The sequence below is a fragment of the Scaptodrosophila lebanonensis genome, unplaced genomic scaffold (genome assembly GCF_003285725.1).
Source record: "Scaptodrosophila lebanonensis strain 11010-0011.00,11010-0021.00 unplaced genomic scaffold, SlebRS2 tig00000043-arrow-pilon, whole genome shotgun sequence".
NCBI lineage: Eukaryota > Metazoa > Arthropoda > Insecta > Diptera > Drosophilidae > Scaptodrosophila > Scaptodrosophila lebanonensis.
In genome coordinates, this window is record NW_022060545.1 from 12,958,810 (window position 1) to 12,979,825 (window position 21,016).

A 21,016-nucleotide genomic window follows, 5' to 3' on the forward strand; every position below is an offset into this window, starting at 1 on the left:
CAACGTCAGTTGTAAACACGTGCGAGTCGACCACACATACTACATACTTGTAGTTCTGGGCAAGCGTGCGAGTAATAATAAAAAGAAAAACATCAACATATCTAATCTCATTGCAACTGCGCAGGCGCAGTGAGTGTCAAACTGTGCCAAGCAAATAAAAACATTGCATGCTTTTAGGCGGCGCTCTGAAATGCCGCAGCGAAAAGCAAAAGGATACGTGAAATTAACGCCAGTGTGTTGGTCTGTGTGGCCTTGTGTGTGTGTGTGTATGTGAAAAATCTCGCCATCAGACAACGACAAATATGCTCACACTTGGCGGAACGCCTGCGAGCGACTCACACGCTCCACAACTGCCAAAACACTTGAGACGAAAGCTTGCAAAATATTTTTCCCCTATTATTATTCATTTGCGAGGCAGCGAGCAACACAGGACGCTTGTGTGTCTGCCTGCCAGGCTAGTCTCCTGCAAGCAAGCAAGACAAAATTTACAATCAATACACAAACGCTGCAAAAAACGCTGTTCAAGTGAGTGCATGCCAATTATTTGAAACAAATTAAAAAAGTGAATTATTTCTGCTTTTTAACAACATCATTAAGGCAGTGTGTTCAGTTGGAGTTATATTGAGAGTAAATCGCGGAGGAAAAACATACGCATACTCAGCAAGAAAATATGTCTCTATAAGTGTGTGTATGTATCTGTGAATATATATGTGTGCGTGTATCTTGTTATAATGCCAAACTGATGATTGCAATTTTACGCTGACGCTGCAGCTGAAAATACTTCAATGGAACTTGACACAGCTTTTATGTGAGTGCTTGTGTGCGTGTGTGTGGCTTGTGCTTTTTTTTACTACACCACGCGTCCTCGACATACTCATATATACATACTTGCATATAGTATATATGTAGCTGCAGTCATGTAAGTACGAATATAGACTCATAGACTTTTATGCAAATTGTATGCCATTCACGGCTTTGCTAACACATTTGGCACGTCTGTTCTGTAGGCCCCAGCACTTGACTTAAACGTTCAGACATCTTTAATATTCAATGTAGTATGCATTTAAATCTGCACATATATAAATATATATAGCATAGTATATACCTACTATGACCGTATAATGAGTTGTTTCAATGGGACCACGCGGCGTATGAACAATTCATGTTACCTCGCCAGCCATGTGTTTATTTTCCCGCCGTTACATTCGTTAGCAGATGGGGGTGGAGAGGAGAGGAGGGCATTTGTTGATAGGGTTAGTGAGCTTTCGCACGCTCACAGCTGCCCCCAAAGCGACGGGCGTGTAGCGAACGTTTCTGTGTATGTGTGTTGATTAATTTGTCTAATTGAAAGAATTTGTTAGTGACAGACAACTGAGACCCAAATGCTAATAAGTTAAGTGCCATAAAACGTGTGACGCATGTGAGAAGTGGGATATAAATATCCAAAAAGGGCGTGTTATTGAAGTAATTATGAGAAGGGTCAACATAAAGGACATAACATATTTAAAGTAAATAAATTTAAACCTACAGAGCTACTAAACAGGTAGATACCTTTAAATTTTGTTTAAGATAAATCGATATGTGTGCAATATTTGATTGCACAAAATCCTCTAATTACTACTAATCAAATCTGCTACTCTTGATAGGATGAGAAGAACAGTGGCAAAACGTACTGTGAGTGTTAAATCACACGTTCAGAAATTGTATTCAGATTTCAAATAGGTGAAAGTTTCATTAAGTGATGAACGAATTAAACGGACGCTATTTTGAAAAACATTATTGATATCATCTATTTCATAAGTTGCCTGCAAGCTTACTTTCTTTACTATATTTTTTAGCTCCAGAAAAGGTTTTGTAAATATTGTTGATTTCTTATCAAAAGCAAAATATCTCTTTGGTCTTGCTAGCTTGCTTAAATCTCTAGCTTGCTTAAATTTCTTATGTACTATAAATGTTATGAGTGGAATGACAAATATTTCATCTAATTTTTTATAAATATAGTATAGCTCTCTTTGAGCTGCTAAAACCCCATTCACAAAATGTATTTTCGTCTCCATGTTTTTAGCATTAACAATTTGTTGACAAAAAAATATTTTCTATTCGTTGGCGGATAAGTGACATTATCTGTATCCGTCAAAAATATGCGTTGAAGCAAAATTTCAACGCAATACATGATGCTGGTTATATACATATGAAATACATGTACAGTGTACCTCAGTAAAATTGATATATGTGCAACTGTTTTTTTAAGTTTCTTAGGAACTCTTGAATGTTAGATTTTTACTTTTATTTTTTTTATATAGCTAATAGATATTGATAATTAAAAATCCATAAATTTATTTAGTATTTAATTATTTGATGAATAATAAGTTAACGCAAAGAAATTTTTCATAGACAGTTGATATATGTGCAAATGAAAAGAAATTCAAATTTTAATTATTATTTACATTTTGAATACAATTTACTAATAGTTTTAGTAAGATATAGTGTTTCCCTTTTGTTATACGGCCTACCATCAGGACATGTCAATTTGTCGCCATTCCTGGACAATGGCCTCTCTTACATTTTTTAAATGGTCAAATTGTTTTCCACACCTAAGAACCTTGCCTAATAGGATGCCCTAAAGGTCCTCAATTGGATTTAAATCCGGAATTTTTGCCGGACAATGCATTAAAGGGATATTTCTTGTCTCGAAAAACGGCATGCTACGCCGTGCAACGTGTATTCAGCGTTACCCTGCTAAAATTAAGTTCGCTGTCCAGGAGATCCGCATACATTTGCGCATTCAGCCGATCTGGTATAAAGCATATTGGTAGCTTCCCAAGGGAGCTTAAAGCCGGCCATACCATGAGTACCATACCGCAATGGTTCCATCTTTGGCAAATCTGCTGGGGATTGCTTAAATCGCGCCAATACTTTTGGTTTCCATTTGAGCCGTTACTTTTTTTTCATAATTGAAGATGACCCTTTTGATTTTCCTGTCCCAAAATTTGTACTTTTCGTAAAGTGCAAGACGCGCCATTTTATGTCGGTGCAATAGCTTTGGCTTATGCACCTTGGCATCATATTGGAAACCCATTTCCATTCTCCGAATTTTTGGCAACTGTAGCCCAGTTATTTGCATTTTTAATCCTGCCCTAATTTGGGCTCAGCTCATTACTTTGGTGGTTGCCAACGGCATATTCGAGGCCGTTAAGTGCGGTCACCAACTTTGGGAACTGCCCTTTTCCGGTTGTTTTGGGCATATTTTCGCGGATATTTTAAAAAGTTTGAGACGGTATTCCGATGCTTGTTTATTGCTTTAGCAATAACGCAGACTTTTATGCCATAATCAGCCATAGTTTTAGTAATTATTTTATTTGCTGTGCTTAACTCGTTTTCGCGGGGCATTTTAAATAATTATTAATTCTAAATTCGCCAAAACACAACGATACGGCTTTTAGTAAGCCTCCAATAAACCTTCTTAACAATTCCATTTTTTTCCTGGAGATAATAAGTGTGGTTCAGACTTAAAATGTAAAAGGTTAAAATGCACATTTATCAATTTGTTATGAATTGCATGACCTGGGATTCTTTTAAAAGCTAACGGTGCTTGAGATTAAGAGCTGATAAGAAACGAATGTATGAGAAAGCAACACAAAGTAAAAGAGAAAAAAATTGTATGCACAAAACATTAAAACATCTATTAAAATAATATGTGCATACTTATAAGTATGACAGGATCAAGATCATTTATCATGTTGTCAAGCCGCTGATCGATAGTAAAGTTTCCTGATAAATCACACTCTATTCATTCATTCGGGTTTGCATAATTCACTCGTATATTTATTGATGTGTTTGTTGCAATTTATAACTCAGTAAAAAACTGATAGCTTTATTTTGCTGTCTGGTAGCGCAATTCGAGGAAGTTATCATTGATAAAAATGTACGTACACACATGCATATGTACTATATAGTGCATTAATATGTATAGCATGTGTGAGGGTGTGTGTTATAATTGTATCCCACAATCAGACACGCTTACACAAATAACAAGGTGCTTTGGCTTAGGCATATCTGTATGACAATGATTAATCAAAAACAAGAGAGAACGCTACAGTCGAGCAAGCCCGACAGTGTAATACCCTGTACCCAGGTAAACTTCCGTCACTGAGTTATATGCGCCCATAGCAGCAGCAAAAAGAGGAAGAAGAAGAGCGAACTTGTTGCTGCAGTTTGGGGGGGGTTGTACTGGCGAGAATTTGTTTCGCTAATAACTTTTCTTAGAATCGACAGAATAAAATTTTAAACAGCAGTAGATATTTATTTATAAATTATGTGTGCAAAGTTTGGTTTAGCTAGCATTTGAAATGTGGACGCTATTGACGAAATTCTGCAGCGGGGGAAGGGGGGGAAAATTAAAAAAAATAAATAAACTCGTCCTCACTCGGATCTAGGAGAATCTGGATGCCAACTTTGGTTATTCTAGCTTTTATAGTTTCTGAGATCCTTGCGTTCATCCAGACGGACGGACAGACGGACGGACAGACGGACAGACGGACGGACATGTCTAGATCGATTTCTCTCGTCATGCTGATCAAGAATATATATACTTTATGGGGTCGGAGATGCTTCCTTCTGTATGTTACATACTTTGCACAAACCTAATATACCCTTTTTACCCTACGGGTACAGGGTATAAAAAAAAAAAACGAATTATAATTATTACACTGCTTCACTTACCTTTGTTGAGCTTGAAGTTGAAGTTGCGATGAAAAAATAACACTGTTGGGAGAGAAAAGTTTGTCATGTGTTCTCTCGTTGCACGATCACAATGTGATTTTTTTTTAAAATAAGTACAAGTATGTATGTTTGTAGGTAGCTTTGTAAATATAAATGGTAAACAAAATAGTAGCACTAACTGCATTTATCTCGGAATTCCCGATATAACGGTATTTAAAGCTTGCTTCTTTATGGAGCTTTTGGTTAATTGCGCATTTTCTGTTCTCTCTTACTCTTGTTTTTTTTTTACATAATAGCACATATGTATGTATGTACATGCATTATCTATAATCGTGCATATCTAGATATGCACATATGTATATGTGTGTGTATGTACTATATACAAAAATATGCACTCTTATGAAACAATTAATCAATTGCAGAAATTACACATCGTTAACACATTTGTAAATACTTTACAGTTGCTTTCATATTATTGCTTTACATGCTTAATCTTTTTTGTAAAAGTCGCACACTGATTACATAACAATTTATATAATTTATTGCAAAATCTTTGCGGCGCACTGCTCCGTTCGTAATCGCGGCAGTACTCTCAATTGCAAATTTATTTTGACGCACTATTTATTTAAATGGAAATCAAGAATTTTGTACAAGAAACAAACAATCTCTCTTGATTAAACATAAACTGTGTTTTAATCCCGCTTCTTTAATTTCGAATTTTTATAAAATCATTTACGTGTCACACAATTTTTTATTGAATTTTTAATATTTTATTTATTTATTTTTAATATTTTTATTCATTATTATTTATATTAAATAACTTGAGAACCCGTAACGCGCTTACAAATCAGTTCTCGGCTCTCTTGCGTGTCTAAGTCAAGATCATAATGCTTATATTAATCGTGTGGTATTTATTCAAATATAATTTCATCTTGAAATGAGATATTCCGATTGAGCTTGAAGATATTGTGCTTCGAACTTTAAATGCGATTCGAAGCGAAGCTAGCCACGTTTCAGACCACAATTTTTCTGTCACTACAATACTATTAGTGTATTCAAATATTAGAGAGAGAAAATATGGGCAGGCTGCTTGTATAGTTTTTACATCAAAAACTGTGTCTTCTGATAGACTGGCCGTTTCAAAATTAAAACACAACTCAAGCGATAGTCTGCTTCGAAACTAAAAACTTGAACATTATATTTTGGATAACAGTGAATACATCGTTAAGCCCTTTATATAACACCTAATCAATACTATTTTGTTTTTCTTCTTTTTGTTGAAAGGTCTTTGCTGCTACAATGGACATAATCAGGAAATATACATTCACAACTTAATTGGGGTCTAGGAATACTTGCTTTAAACTTTAAACACATTTGTCTATACATACTTGTATGTATGTATATCGATCGTACGCTTAACTCGTGCACAACTTTTAAGCAGGTGCCTTTTTGTTGTAGACAAACAATTTATTATAAAGCTCTTTCATGTACATACATGGGCCGGGGAAAAGGATAAAACGTCAATTGGCGTGTTTTTGAAAAGTTCAGTTATAATGCTGTTTGACATGCGAGTCAATTATCAACGCATTTTCAATTTTACACTAGGAAAACAAAGGGCACATAAACTATAATGGCAAATGCAAAATATATGTATATATACCGATAAGTGTATAATGTTATATTTATTTTGACATCGCAATTACTCGCAATTTAAAAACAGAACTTATCAGCAAATACAAAAGCGAGGTCGGTAGCGTTTTAGACACATGACTATAAATAATATGCTAAAAATTGCATAAGAACAGAATAAGGCGACAGAATGCTGCAACTTATACAATCAAAGGGCACTTTCTTTTATTTTATTTGTCACTATATTTATTTATCGACAAACGAGGGCGTTGAGGCAACAAAAACAATTCGAAGAAAAAGTTAAACATTAACATCTAATACCGTATTCGTATACTCCCTGGGGAATTTTATTTCCTCACCAGCCATCTCTACACCGATACAAAACACAAAGTTATTAGACCGAACAAAAAATAAATTTTGAATTTATGACGCCAAAAAAAAAGTACCCCATTATGTGCAAAATAAGAACAAACGTGCCCGCAACTGCAGTTTGTGGTAATTACTTTACCGAGAATTTTCTCATTTGGATGAACTATAAAATGAAAATAATAAAAAAACCATATAATTGGCTTATGGAAAGTAAGTTTACTGTAAATGAAAAAATTAAATAATAATGTCGTGTTACTTATAAACTAGGAGAGATGGGACCTCAGCTGTTCGAGACCCTTTACCCTTTGGGTAGAGATAGTTTCTAAGGGAAGCTTTATTAGCCAGTACGGCTGGGTATGTCCAAATGGGTTAAATGTGGAATATCACTGACCCGTGGGAGGCATTTTAGCAATGCTTTAAAACGATATCAAAAGAAGCTTCCTAAAATTCATATATCGTCACTATAATTGATGTATTGCAAGTTTGTTTTATATGAAACCTGTATATTTTTTTTCTATTTCTAACTAAATACGTAAGCAAGTATAAAAAAGTATTGCTTTAAGTTAATACCTGAGGTAGGCAGACTAACAGCAGCATGTCGTGTATTTTCTTCAAACATGACTATGATTTTACATACATGTATGTATGTATGTATGTATATTGTAATGGTCGTGCTTTGCAAATTGTATTTTAATATTTCAACCATTTTTTCATTAAACCAAGGTTCAATAGTTATATAAAAAGAGATTCGCTCATCAGCTGGTAATCGTTGCATAGAGTAATCAGGCATTGTTTTTATACCCTTCCCTTTAAGTGAAGAGGTGTATTGCTTTTCTAGGTGAATATACGGCAGCATGATAGATGTTGTGATGGATAATACTATTGATGCCAGAGATTACGTCCAATAATATAACGAAGAAGATGATCTCGTTTAGCAATATCGATTTGTACTTCTCCATATATTAATTGGGATACATTAAAATTTTATTGCCAAAAAAAAAAACATTTTTATTTTAGGAAGACATTTTATACAATTTGATATTTGGTGGTATTATCGTAATTTATTGTTTCAAAATGTTTGAGTAGCGAGTGCATTGTATTGAAAAAACATTCAAATCATTCTATTAAGGAGACAAACAAAAAAGGATAAGCTAACAAAATTGTGGATATACATATTATAGGCCATAATTCGATTTATTTTAAAAAATGTGTAACTTTCTGCTATTGGGTAGACAAGTAGTGTTAAAGTTTCTGTTGCAATTTGAAAGCAAAAGTATTTTAATTTGGTCAATTGATTTGTTTTTGCATAGATTCTTTGCTCAGGTTCTGTTAAAATGTATTACGATGTTAAATTAAATTTCTTAAATGCATAGTTAGTTTTGCTTGGAAGCGTACATTAGCTTCGTCTCACCCAAAACATCCATTCAAGTTGTTTTTTCTGCCACTAGACACCAAAGTTTCAAGTTAAGTTAGGAGGAACAATGGCATAAACAAATTGGCGAAGCACATAAAACACAAGTCAAAAATGTCGGAGATGCATAAGCAATGCTTCAAGTTTCTTTGCAAATCAGGTTTTGTGGTAATAATCTAACAACAGCACTACAATAACAACAACAACCACAACAACAACAGCAGCAGCAGCGACAGCAAAAATAAATTTTGAGCAGAAACAAAAATGAAAAATATAAAGTGAAGTTTTCGAGGCGTTCGATTACGTTAGCCAAAGCCAACGAGGAAAATAAATGAATAAGCGAATAATTTACCAAATGTGGCAGAGAAGCTAGACTGCGAGTCTATGGTTGTGGCGCAATGCGTAAATTGTTTACTTCCTATTTAGCTTTTAATCACGACGGACACGCATGGGGCACAGTTTTAAAGTCAGTTCCATTCAAACTGTGGCCTTGAACATTGTAATACAACTGTTATACAAAAAAAAACAAAAAAATAAAACGAAATTTTTCTTAAGATGAGAAACTATATCAAAACATAACTTGTTTGTAAACTCGCACAAAATCGAAGCTCAAATACATTTTAGTTATTATTTTGATATAATGAGTAATAGTCGCATGTGCCGGATTATGATTTTCTTAGGTTTCTATAAAACAAGATAACAAAGGTCATACATGGATAGAAAAGGAAATCGCAGTGAAGATAAGCTTTACAATGGTCCTGCTACTAAAATAGGGTGTGTTGCACTAATTATTTCTTTAATCATTTCATAAGAACCATATTTGGATATAAGATATCATCGAAACGTAATCATATAAAGTGCTCCACCTCTGGCACAGAACTTGGGAGCGATCGAAAGTCAGAGATACATAAGTCACAGAAATACATAGATAAACATAATCCCCCCTTTTGCACACGCAATAGAAAAACACAAATGCGCAAAACCAAAATTCTTTATTTTTACACATTATGTTAGTCTAAGACGGATCTTAAATAAAAGCGCATCTGATCTGAAAATTATCTCGCTTTCTTACTGGATTGCTTAAAAATGTAGCAACGACACAAACAAATAACTCTAATTTATAGTCCTCGAAGGATTAGACTTATTAGTAGGCGTGTATCATACCATTTTTTTTTATTTCGCTGCATATTGAGAAAACAAGCCTATTTACCAAGTTCAGTGTTCTTAGCTAGTGTGGCTTAAAAGTTATAGGTGTTCATACGGACGAACAGGCGGAAGGACAAACGTACTTATGTACATACATACATTTGTATGTACAAACATATTGGAATGTGTCACAAATACAGCGGTTTCCATTTTAATTTATAAATATTTGTTTTTTTTTTTTCATGTAACTAAGTCCTTATATATTTTATACTAAACAGAACACTACAAATTCAAAACCAAAAATGTTTTCTATTTAACTTTTTTATCATGGCTGTCGTTAGTTTCTAACACTTGCATTACAAAGTTTTCGAAATGTGCCTTAGCTACAATGTATTACGAAAGTGTTTTCAACTCAAAACTCATGGGATGGGTCTTTCTCAATCGCATTCTGAAGTTTAAAGGAAAGGCAGAGACAGAAATCGGAAATCAACGATCATGTCGTGTTCGTGAGATTCAACACAACCATCCGCCATTGAGCGATTAATCACAGTCCGCCCTAAAACTACAAATATCACGAGTCGCTGCCAGTCAGTCCCGCGCGGTCGGTAGTCGCGAGAGGTTTGTTGGCGTCAGTCCCGCTTGCCGGTCGCTTGTCACAAAAAAAAAAGCAAAATGTGCAAATTTGAATTTAGTGACAATATATATATACACGTATAGAATTATCGTTTGTATATATCGCACTCTGTTTGGCGCCAAAATCTCTTGCTTTGCGATCAAGGTACATACATAAATACGATAAACATACATACATATAATGTAAATGCTTAAAACAAATTTTATTTGCCAAATAATAGAAGCACATGGTGCCATATGGCGATGCTAATTGGTGGTCTGGTCAAGGCAAATCAAATATTATTCAATTTAAAGAGTGCACTTGTGACGAGCAACAACTGTGTCGCTCAACTAAATAAATAGATTCAAAAATATTCGGAAAGGAAAATTCTATAAAACTTCAAATACAAAGACAATATAACATCAGAGAGATTTATATTACTTTTAAGTTCTATATTGTCGGTATAATTCAAATTAGCTGTAAAAAATAAATCATTATGTATGAGCATTATGTTTGTGAAATGAAAGATGTTTCTTTGATATTTATTTGTTGTTCATTTCTACTTAAAATTTGCCAATCGTAAGCAATATAATAAAAAAAAGGAAATAAACACTGATTCTTTTCTTATTCATATTCAAAAGAGTCTCTTCAACAATCTTGAACCTATTTAGTTGAGTGACACTGTACTTACTTATGCCTAATCGGGCAATACCACAAAAAAAAACAAAATTGTGCAAGTGAAAAAATAAATATGTGGTACAGCGTGCCAAAATCAATATTTTATTTATAATGTCGAGCATCTATGTAAATACAAAACGAAAATGGTAAGATACATCTGGTATCGCTTCTTATTGAAGGTCTTCAAAACGTAAAACCTTCACAGAAGAATTACCTCAACTAAACTAAGCTAAAGTACTCACGATCAGACATAAATGTTTACATTTGTTCATTCAAGTCTTTTTCACATTTCAGTTCACAAATTCGTCTAAATTTAAATACATTTTGTTCCAAATTTTTTGCAATCTCCTTTGAGTTGCCTAAGAATGTAATATGGCTCTTAGTATGAACACTTTTTTATTAAGAAATTTGGGTCTTTAATTAAACTTTTATAGTGTTTCATGATACTGAGAAGTTTCATAAAAATCGTTGCTCCATAGGAAAGATCGCTTCAACAATCAATCCTACTACTAAACATTTTTCTGTTAATTGCCATATTTTAGCCAAATTCGGTATTTCTAATAATTTTTAATCTGCTGACTACCTCACATAGCTGCTAGAACAGCGATAAATATGCCTCACCTTAATCTGGAATCGGTAAACTATATATATAACTGATATCGGAATGATTTTATTTTAGGATACTTAAGAGAAAATAAAATATCATAAGTTTAACACTTCAACAATTTTTTAAAAAATAGGTAAAATTGTAAAACTTTTTCAAAGTAAATAAATTTAAAATCTGATTCAGTCTGTATTTTATTTAATATTTAATATTCCCAACGAATGACTGGAAAAGTATTAAGCCACGTCTAAATAAATTATTTGTATAAAGTGATTTTAAGTTTTGCGTTGGATTTGTTGAAGAGCACATTCTTCTCACACGTTTAGTCCTGAATCATAAATATTAGTCTTCAAGTTTTAGTTTACTTATAAATTCAGTACTTTTCCCAGAGAGTTTTGAAATGAAAGAGTGATGGGTTATAAAGAATGTATTTCAACCGCCATTTTTATGAATCCGGCTATACTCCTCAATCCCATGGATTGAAAATGAGAATGTCGAGCGTCCAATTTAGCAGGACACAATTGAAGATGCCAGCAAGGAGTCACTCGTTTGGCCGCCCAGATTTGAGAAACAGGATGAGCGCCAACGAGTACAGCATCAGTGAAACTTTGTAGAAGGAGGTCTTCTACTTATTTTCTGCCGGTTCAACCCCTAATACAGTGTCCAACCTATTAATTAATCGACCTTTTTCACGATACTGTTTTAAAATATATATGTATACCTATATACCTTATGGGGTCGAATGTATCTATTGTAAACTAGTTGCAATCAAATTTACGTTGAAAACCTTGAGATAAGGAAAATATTGCACGCACTTAACAACAAAGGGGAATGCAACCCTTTGGCTAAACAACAGGCCTTGCATTTGCTATCAACAGATTTCTTATGAAATATTAAACATAATCCGTGTACATTCACGTACAAACAAGCAAATACTACAGTGCGGACACTGGCTACGATTTGTCCAGCGTTTAGGTTTCCTAGTTAGTTATCAGGTGCGGTTAGGAGTGGAGGCCCCTTCTGCTGCATGGCTTCTTAAAGCTGTTTGCGATAAGTACACCCGATCGGTCAGTGAATACACTGCAGTTTTATTAAATAAGAAGTGTTAACATTTTTAGTAAATATTGTGGAGACATACGACAGCTATGTGTATGAAATGATCAGAGTGTTATATAAAAAAAATGTTGAACAAATTTTGCAAATACAAGTAATTCGTACTGGCAATAATTTGTTCCCTTAGAATAATTCAGATGTATATAAAGGACAGACTAAACATTAATATTTCACAACTGTTTGTTGAAATCTTTATAGGCAATTATGTTCAAAGGCAAGAAGTGTAAGGAGCACCTTAATTGATTGAATTCCTCAGCCCCGAGATTCATGCAGTGCTATGGCTCCTATTGAGCAACATCCGCTGGTGGATCAAGCAAGGTGTGAGAATAACAATGCCATGGATAAAAAAGTTCTGGGCAAATCGTTCCATTGGCCCGATCAAAAGTCAATGAAATACGGGCAATGGTCCTGGCGCCAGCTGATGAGACGCAAGATCCTTTTACTCATGGCCGTTGCGGTGCTGCTGATTTATGTGCATCTAACGTTGCAGAAGCAACGCGATGAGGACTATATGAGTGGCTTGAATATGGAGAACATTATACCTGTCCGGCATAGATCTCACGTACTGGGCATGGGAGGTGAGTCAAGTCCAGTTGGATAATTTGTTTTAATGTTTTAACAACTCACGACGTGCATTAAAATCAGGCTCATTTTTCTACATAGATCTTTAAGTCTTTTCCGAACTGATCCGCCTAATAATACAGTTCTAAATATCAAAGAGCTTATTAAGAGTTATGATAAATGCAGTACAGATAATGTATTCATTACCATTGCTTCGCTTGCGCATAGAACTTGTGCTATTTATGAAATAATCTCATCCGACAGTGTAAGGCTTATTAAAAAGAGTTTGCAAAGAGCCAGTTTTCCAGATCACTTTTATGAAAGATACTTTCTCTAATTTAATTTATTAAATGATTCACTGTCATAATTTTTCAATGCATCAACCACATTACCTTGAAGATTCTCTAATATTGAAGTGTAAATTAAAATAAAGTAAAATATATACTAAGACCGTATTAGTCAAGATTGTCTCCTCCGATGAAGCAGATTGAACATTTTCTTGCTCTTTTTTCCTTTTGGCACTTTTTTTAAAAAACATACGACATTCTCAATTGTCCGTTCAAAATTTCTCTAATGCTAGCTACCAATTTTTTCTAAAGCTATCTTGTCAGAAATTATTATTTCATTCATTATTATTTGTATTATATGCTTGCTTTGTTACTCTAATTGTTTACTTTTCGCACGCTGCACCTTTCCCTTTGCATTCGTTTTGAATTTGTGTTGCTGAAATGGTATTCATAGATGATCAGGTTCCTAAAATTGATAACACAAGCCGTTTCAACTCGCAAGGTTTTCTCGTGTGGAGCGATCAGTGCAAAATATCCAACTTGGATCCGTATAAGCCCGAGGTAATGCGCCATTTCAAAAGATCCAAGTACAAGCCCTGTTCGACCCGCAAGCCACTGACCAATGTGGGCTTCGATGAGGCGACCAAACGGTATGTGCTGAGTATAAATGGACGAGCACTGGATTCCTACGATATTGATGGTTCACTGAGATGCTGCTGGATGGGCATCGAACGTCAAAACGAAACCAATGTTAAGTGAGTATTTAGAAGACTGGGGATGATACGAACGATGATCACCATGGCTATGTCAAAACATTTCTTAACGCTTCATTGTCATTGCAGCTACACCGACTGCGAGAACTTTAAACGTCGTGTTCAATTACCCAATACAACGGATAGCATTATAGTCAAATGTTTCTCAGGAGCGAACGAGATTTACATCAATGCACATGCCATGGTGCCAGAACGGAGTGATGTGCGAGAGCGCCTTCAAAACTGGACCAAAAAGGAGGCGCCCAGTGTGCTCATGATAGGGATTGATAGCATATCCCGAGTCAACCTCATACGCGCTATGCCCAAGACGGCGCAGTATCTGTACGATAATTCCTGGTTCGAGCTAGCTGGCTATAATAAGGTAAGCAGATGAGAAATTTATGCTCCAACTCCAAAACTACAAATTTAACATAAATAAGTAAACAATAATGGTATATAAGCTTCTTCATTAGATTTTGTAAATTCTTGTGAACATTATATCTAAATTGAGGAGTATATATTATTATTGATGGCTAAGGATATTCCAAGTTTAAAAAAGCTTCCATAGTACTATATAATTTGGTTTCATATACATGTATGAATGCATAAGACATCAAAAAAAAACATTTTCTTAAACATTCTATTTAAAAGTTCTATGATTAATTTTTTTTCAAAATATTTTTGGAATTCAAGAAATAATTTCAGAAAACTCAATTAAATTTTGTTATTAATTGTGTCGTTTGAAATGACTTTGGCATTATTATTGATGGCTAAGGATATTCCAAGTTTAAAAAAGCTTCCATAGTACTATATAGTATAATTTGGTTTCATATACATGTATGAATGCATAAGACATCTAAAAAAAACATTTTCTTAAACTTTCTATTTGAAGGTTCTATGATAAATTCTTTTATCCAATCTTTTTTTTTGGAATTCAGGAAATAGAAAGTCAATTAAATATGGTTTTTAATTTCATCGTTCGAAATCACTTTGTCAAAGTGAAGTAAACACTTGAGTACGAACATTAATTTTATTATTTTTCAACAATTTATTTGTGAAACGATTCCAAAATAAATTGTTTTGTAAAATTCCGGGCACTAAATATTAGAAATGCTTCTGCATACTCATAGGCTATATAAGTCTCTGAAAACATAGCACCCAGAAATATAGAATACCTTCGCAAAAATGTTAAACATTTATTTATTCACTTCAATATTTATCTATCCCCTAGATCGAAGACAATACATTCCCAAACATAATGGCGCTGGCAACCGGCTATAATCTGAGCGAAGCGATTTCGAAATGCCGGCCGGATCAAGAGGGCGGACTGGACAAGTGTGAGTTCATTTGGCAGCTGTATCGGGACCACGGCTATGTGACAGCCTACGGTGAGGACGCGGTGGTCATCAATACGTTTAACTATTTGAAGAAGGGCTTCAAGGATCCACCCGTCGATTACTATATGCGACCATATCTATTTGCCGCAGAGAAGCTCCTCAGCATGACCGTGGTCTCGGGCTTGCCACACTGCCTGGGGTACAAGCATGCGGCCGAGCATGTCTACGACTATGCCCTCGAGTTTGCACGTCGATTCAAAGACGACACCTATTTTGGTTTCTTCTGGACCAATACGCACAGCCACAGTGATATCTCGCAGAGCACGACGATGGACGTGTATTTGCGGGATTATCTGCAGGAGCTCGTCCAGCTGGGCACCATGAACAACACTATTGTGATATTCTTCAGTGATCATGGATTGAGGTTTGGGCCGACACGAGCCACCTGGTCTGGTCATATGGAGGAGCGACTACCCTTCATATTCATTTGGCTGCCGCCCAGCGTTAGAAATGCTCATCCAGAATTCGTTAGCGCCCTAACTCTCAATCGTAATCGTCTGACTAATCCGTACGATCTACACATGACGCTCAAACACATCTTGAGGCTATCGGGACGGGTGCCTAGCAAGGATCCGCTTGGTGGTCCGGCAAGAGCCTGTGCCCAATGTCATAGTCTCTTGCGGCCGGTCGCCGAAAATCGGAGTTGTGCAGACATAGGCATCGCGGATCACTGGTGCACCTGCCACCCCTATGATGTAATCTATACGGACTCCAAGACGGTCCATATGCTGGCCAAACGGGTCGTCCTCCATATCAACAAGTTCGTTGCGGAGTTCCACAACGGCAGCTATGCGAAGCTATGCCAGCCACTCTCCTACATGAGCGTCAAATCGGCCTATCGGGCACAGCGCAACGTTGGCGACCTTCCCCATGTTAACACCTATCGCCTGCTCTTCTACACCCGACCCAATAAAGCGCTCTACGAAGCCACTGTGCGCTACAACGACCAAAGTGATGTTATGCAGGTGACCGGTGGTGTGAGCAGACTGAATATGTACAATGGCGAGGCCGATTGCATGATGGATTTTGCACCGAAGAAGTACTGTTATTGCCGGAACAGAAGCGGCTAAAAGTTAGATTAAATGTTAGCAGAGTGTTTTAAGCCTCAAGTGCCGTTATAGAGCATAATAAGATATATATAAATAAATATACATATATGTAGCTATAGTTTTAGTTATACTATAGAGCTTAGCTTAGTGTTCAGTCGCAATAATTACTTAAAGCATTATATTGGTGCTCACCAGCTACCAAACGAACAAAAAATATTAAAATGAACTGGAAAAGCATTGGAAAATCAGATATTTTGAAAGCACAATCCGGCTCGTATTATTAATTTCAGTTCAGCTATTCATTATAATGTTTTTAGTATTAAACTAAAATTTTACATTGGTTGGCCAAATTGAAAACTTCCACAACTCATTGTAACTGATAGATTGTTCAATATATTCAAGCAAAAGGTGTTGATATTTTGTTATCTATTTATTATAATGTTTAATATTTGTATGTACACTTTATATATAGTACATAAATATGTAATACACTGGTCTCCAAAATGTATACAGTTGCTTACAAAACTCATAGCTCAGAATCGTTTAATTTGAATATTGTTCAATATTTAAACACGCCTATGGATATTTTGTTATATTTTCCCCTCTTAGCCCTGTATATATGTATGTGTGAATGTATTATGTTATAATAATGCCAAATTTATGTCACAAATCCAAAATAAAACACCAATTATATTATTACAAGTACGTACCCGTATATTCTTTTGAGTATGCAATACTCATTGCTTAAAATTAGATTATAATAATATTTACAAGTGCAGAAGATAGTTTCTACAAGATTATAAATAAATAGATTTTGTTAAACATTTGTGCATAAACATAAATACTAAATAAAAATAAATCATAACATATAATTTTATTTTAATCCAAATATACAATTGCAGAGCGGTTCGGAAGTCAGCTGTCTTTCTAAAGTCATTTCAAAATACATGGATATATTCATATTTATTGAGCATACGTCGGTTAGTATGCGCTTTATCTATAATCGTTTTGGCGTTTAGGCGAACGTCGGTAAGCAGTAAAAATAATAATAAACGAGAGCCTAGGGGGTCCGGGCAAAAACGACTATTCGAAATTTTCATTGAGGTAGTAGACATGGTTGGATTATCGCCTAAAATCTACGGTCTTTATCGAGCCGACCTTTTCCGCCCTCTGCTCTAAAAACTTAATTCAAACTTTTTATCTTATTTTAGCTTTCACTATATGATGAACACAACCAAATGAAAATAAACTTGACATATATTTGGAAATATTGTCTTTTTAAGGTATTGTAGCCTAGACTCTGTAAGTAATTATGTGCATGCAGATTTATAGAAATCTTTAAAATGAATGCTTTCCATTCCACTCGGTATATTTTTCCTTAAAACTAAAACTATTTAAAAGGTTCTTGAAAGACTTAAAGAATTTTGTCAGAGGGCTGTTGCGTTGCAGGCCCAATGGGTCGTCGGGCATAGGTTTCAATTCGATGCGTATATCCTTGTAATCCTCACTACCGCGCAGACTCAAAATAGCCTGCAAGTTAACCGTATATGCGGATTTATTTTGTCGCTCCCTAAGATACTGAAGTGTTTGCGTGCGCTGATATTCAAAGAACGAACCATCCTTTGTACGCTGAAAATTACGCGCTGCCCAAGTGTTCAAAGACGTAGTAATGTGCCATGTATAATTCAATTGCAATGGCAGTGTTTTATCCGATGGTTCTGACTCGACTGGCTCCAATTTCATAGCGTAAATGTGAGTTAACATTTCTTGAATGACATCCACATAGAATTGCATCCAATAGTAATAAAATGTATGTTCAGTCTTTAGATTCTTCGCTATAAATTCGGTACGCAAACATTTCAACTCATTACTGGTTGGTCTCAAATTTGTTACATGCGATATATGTAAGGATCCGCCATTGGTTTGCTCTTCTGTTTGGTTGCGCTGCTCGTTCTGGGACTGTGGCTCACCCTTTTGTGAACCATTCTTATCTAGCTCGATAACACTTGCTGGTTGTTTTCGCAGTTTAGCCGGACGGGCGGAAGAATTTATTTCACGTATTATTTCCTCAGTCAATCCAAACAGTAAATAATCGAAGAGCTTGGGCGGCGCTGTTTGTAACTTACGATCGTTAACAGCTTGTGAAGCTAATGCCAGACATTGTCGCAGGTATATTAGATTATTTGAGGATATGGTTTTGGCCACATTGTGGTTCAATTCGAATGGATCCTGGACACACACACAGCGCTGTGTTTGCAACATTTCCGGCGGCTCACCTCTGTGTGTTTCAATTGCGCGCATTTGTTGAACATATTCCGGATATTGTTCGAGCTGGTCTAAAGCCCCTTTACGATCTAACGCACGTCCCAGATATGGTGTAATCACTATCTTCTCAAAATCCATATTGGTGTAGAACTCAAAAAAACCGGCAATCAGATCCTGTGTCTTCAATAACTCTGGCAATGGCTTCATATCGGTCAAATTATATGCATAATTAATCCCCCAGACCAGCATCGGCTCACAGTGAGCTTGCATCTCATTGATGGACGGCAGTTTATATCGCTGTTGAAGGTAGTATATTATCAATGTAATAAGGCAGTAGCTGGTCATACTGCCATGTCCAATTAATTTCACACTCTTGGCCCAGACCTTCAGAAATATAAATAGCTCACGCAGTCGCTGATCCATGTTTATGAGATCGCAAACGAAACGCGAATTATATAAACTATTTGGATTCGACATATTAATATCCAAGCTGAGGCCGGTCAGCTGATGCTTGCACTTTATAATCGGAACTCGTGCATGGCGTATTGCAAATACATCAGTGAAGCAGTTTGAACGATGCAAAAATTTGGTGACCATATTAAAAAGCTGCTTACTCGATGCTTCTGATAACTGATCATCATCGGGCTTTACATACAAATCAAGATCGCTATCTGTGAAAGATGAATGGGAGTCATACGTGTTTGGGACACATTTGTAATCCCAAAAGAACTCACCCCTTAATGCCAGGCCTGTGACGAGGGAACCAAATGCAAATACCTTCACCCGACAGCGGAATTCCCTTTCAATGCAGTTGCGCACATGACCAAAGCAGTTGGTCAGTTTCTGTTTATCGCATGCATAGAAACCCAAAAGCGCGGACAATTCCTTGAACGGCTTAGCCAGCTCTAATACCTCCTGTAATTTTTTGCGTTCCGCTTGATTTTTATCACTATTGATTACCTTGGCCACGGTATTCAGAAGTTGGCGTGCTGCTCGCTTTGGATTATTCGAATGCTGTCTGAGCTCATGAGCCATGCATTCCTTAATGTTGTCAAATCTTGCGCCACATATTTTGCAATCGTCTTGTTTATTATCACCTGGCGGCTCCTGAAAAGCCCTTGTCAGTTTCATTGTTTGCATGGCGGCTTCTGACTGAAAGTACAGTTTTTGTATGAGATGATTATATACAAATTTTTATTGAACTTTTTGATAAATGTTTACACAAACTACTTTGAATGACATACAGAACTAGGCAATAATGCTTTTGCCCGTGCGTCGGTCGACAACGCGTTCAAAATACGAGGGCGCAATGCATCCATCTACGCCAGCGCAAAGGATAACATTGTTTGAGGAGCGGTAGAGTGGTATCTGATCAGCCAGCACTTTGACAATATTCAAATATATGAGCAATTGGCAGTCGTGACGAAAACCGCTAATAGTATTAGTGTTTTTACAACCGCTACTGCCACAGCCGCCAGATGCTGCCGTCACCGACGTCAACAATTTATCGCTTGCTGCGAAATGCACCTGATTGCGACCGAGACGTTTGAGGCCCTCCCTTTTAATTCGTTCCCAGTTTTTATAGTAAGTACCATGAACGGCCATTGGCACCCTACTGGGCTCCACAATACGTTCCAGGCACGCCTCAGCCTGCACAACGGACAGCGAATGTCCTTGGTTGGCGCGAATCTCGTAGGTAGTGTTCTGTTCACGTGGTCGCACACGCAAAGTGTATCGCTGTTTTTTGTCATTGGCCACGATCTCCTGCAGCTTTGTTAATGAGAGTGCTTTGAATCTTGAATGTCGAAGAATGTCAGCGACGGCTACAAATCCGTCTTCTCCAATGGCAATTCCCTGTTTTTGCGCTCCATGTCGCAACAGCCAGGTAAGTTGTTTACTTATCTGTTCATTGTCGGCCTTCGGAGGTGGTGGCATCATTGGGACTGTAGGTTGTGTTTTTTTCTTCTTTTTTTTACTATTTATATACACCACTTACGACTCAACAATTTTTACCTTTTTCTACTTTTTAAACAATTTTGCAATATTCCAAGCCAAATATACTAATTAAATGGAAAAAGATATAAATATATTCGATATAAAGCAACACCGATTTCGATAACTGTGATTTGTAAAAACACATGCATTCACAACCACGAGAATATCTGTACCGGAAACACGTTTGATTTGAATTTTTTGTTTACGTGAACCCAATTTAAACAGAAGGCATAACGACTGTTTTGACTTGTGTTAAAGATATATTTTTTCAAAAAATTATTAATAACGATTATTTTAAAATATTTTAATTACGTATATACGCAATCTTAAAATTATGTGATATGCGACGGAATTCGCCAGGAAAGCGGCCACTTCAATGACAAACACAGTCAATTTTAAACCCTGCTCTGTGTAATTTTCAGCAA

At 36.0% G+C, this 21,016-nt stretch overlaps 2 protein-coding genes across 4 annotated transcripts; one reads left to right on the forward strand and one right to left on the reverse strand.

Moving 5' to 3' along the window:
- The first annotated feature begins 9,916 nt into the window (after window positions 1–9,916).
- LOC115622456 lies at window positions 9,917–17,036 on the forward strand. Of its 2 annotated transcripts, none has more exons than XM_030516398.1 (5): window positions 9,917–10,055; window positions 12,484–12,863; window positions 13,588–13,888; window positions 13,976–14,267; window positions 15,117–17,036. In XM_030516398.1, exons 2-5 carry the CDS (start codon window positions 12,563–12,565, stop codon window positions 16,350–16,352), a joined length of 2,130 nt encoding a protein of 709 aa, XP_030372258.1. In that variant the 5' UTR covers window positions 9,917–10,055; window positions 12,484–12,562; the 3' UTR covers window positions 16,353–17,036. The 2 variants fall into 2 exon arrangements, with proteins under 2 accessions (XP_030372258.1, XP_030372259.1); XM_030516399.1 differs by having other exon boundaries at window positions 13,636–13,888.
- A 150-nt stretch (window positions 17,037–17,186) lies between these two features.
- On the reverse strand, window positions 17,187–20,668 carry LOC115622457. Of its 2 annotated transcripts, none has more exons than XM_030516401.1 (3): window positions 20,610–20,668; window positions 19,331–19,748; window positions 17,187–19,267 (listed from the first exon to the last, which is right to left on the reverse strand). In XM_030516401.1, exons 2-3 carry the CDS (start codon window positions 19,734–19,736, stop codon window positions 17,670–17,672), a joined length of 2,004 nt encoding a protein of 667 aa, XP_030372261.1. In that variant the 5' UTR covers window positions 19,737–19,748; window positions 20,610–20,668; the 3' UTR covers window positions 17,187–17,669. The 2 variants fall into 2 exon arrangements, with proteins under 2 accessions (XP_030372261.1, XP_030372260.1); XM_030516400.1 differs by lacking the exon at window positions 20,610–20,668 and adding an exon at window positions 20,189–20,266.
- Between the last annotated feature and the right edge of the window lie 348 nt (window positions 20,669–21,016).

Excerpts from the sequence above, each read along its gene's own strand:
- LOC115622456 (XM_030516398.1), top strand. The coding sequence starts at position 12,563 with ATGGCTCCTATTGAGCAACATCCGCTGGTGGATCAAGCAAGGTGTGAG. Across the intron at positions 12,864-13,587 it reads TCACGTACTGGGCATGGGAG|ATGATCAGGTTCCTAAAATT; the intron begins GTGAGTCAAGTC and ends TGGTATTCATAG. Across the intron at positions 14,268-15,116 it reads AGCTAGCTGGCTATAATAAG|ATCGAAGACAATACATTCCC; the intron begins GTAAGCAGATGA and ends TCTATCCCCTAG.
- LOC115622457 (XM_030516400.1), bottom strand. Across the intron at positions 19,268-19,330 it reads CACAGGCCTGGCATTAAGGG|ATAGCGATCTTGATTTGTAT; the intron begins GTGAGTTCTTTT and ends CATCTTTCACAG.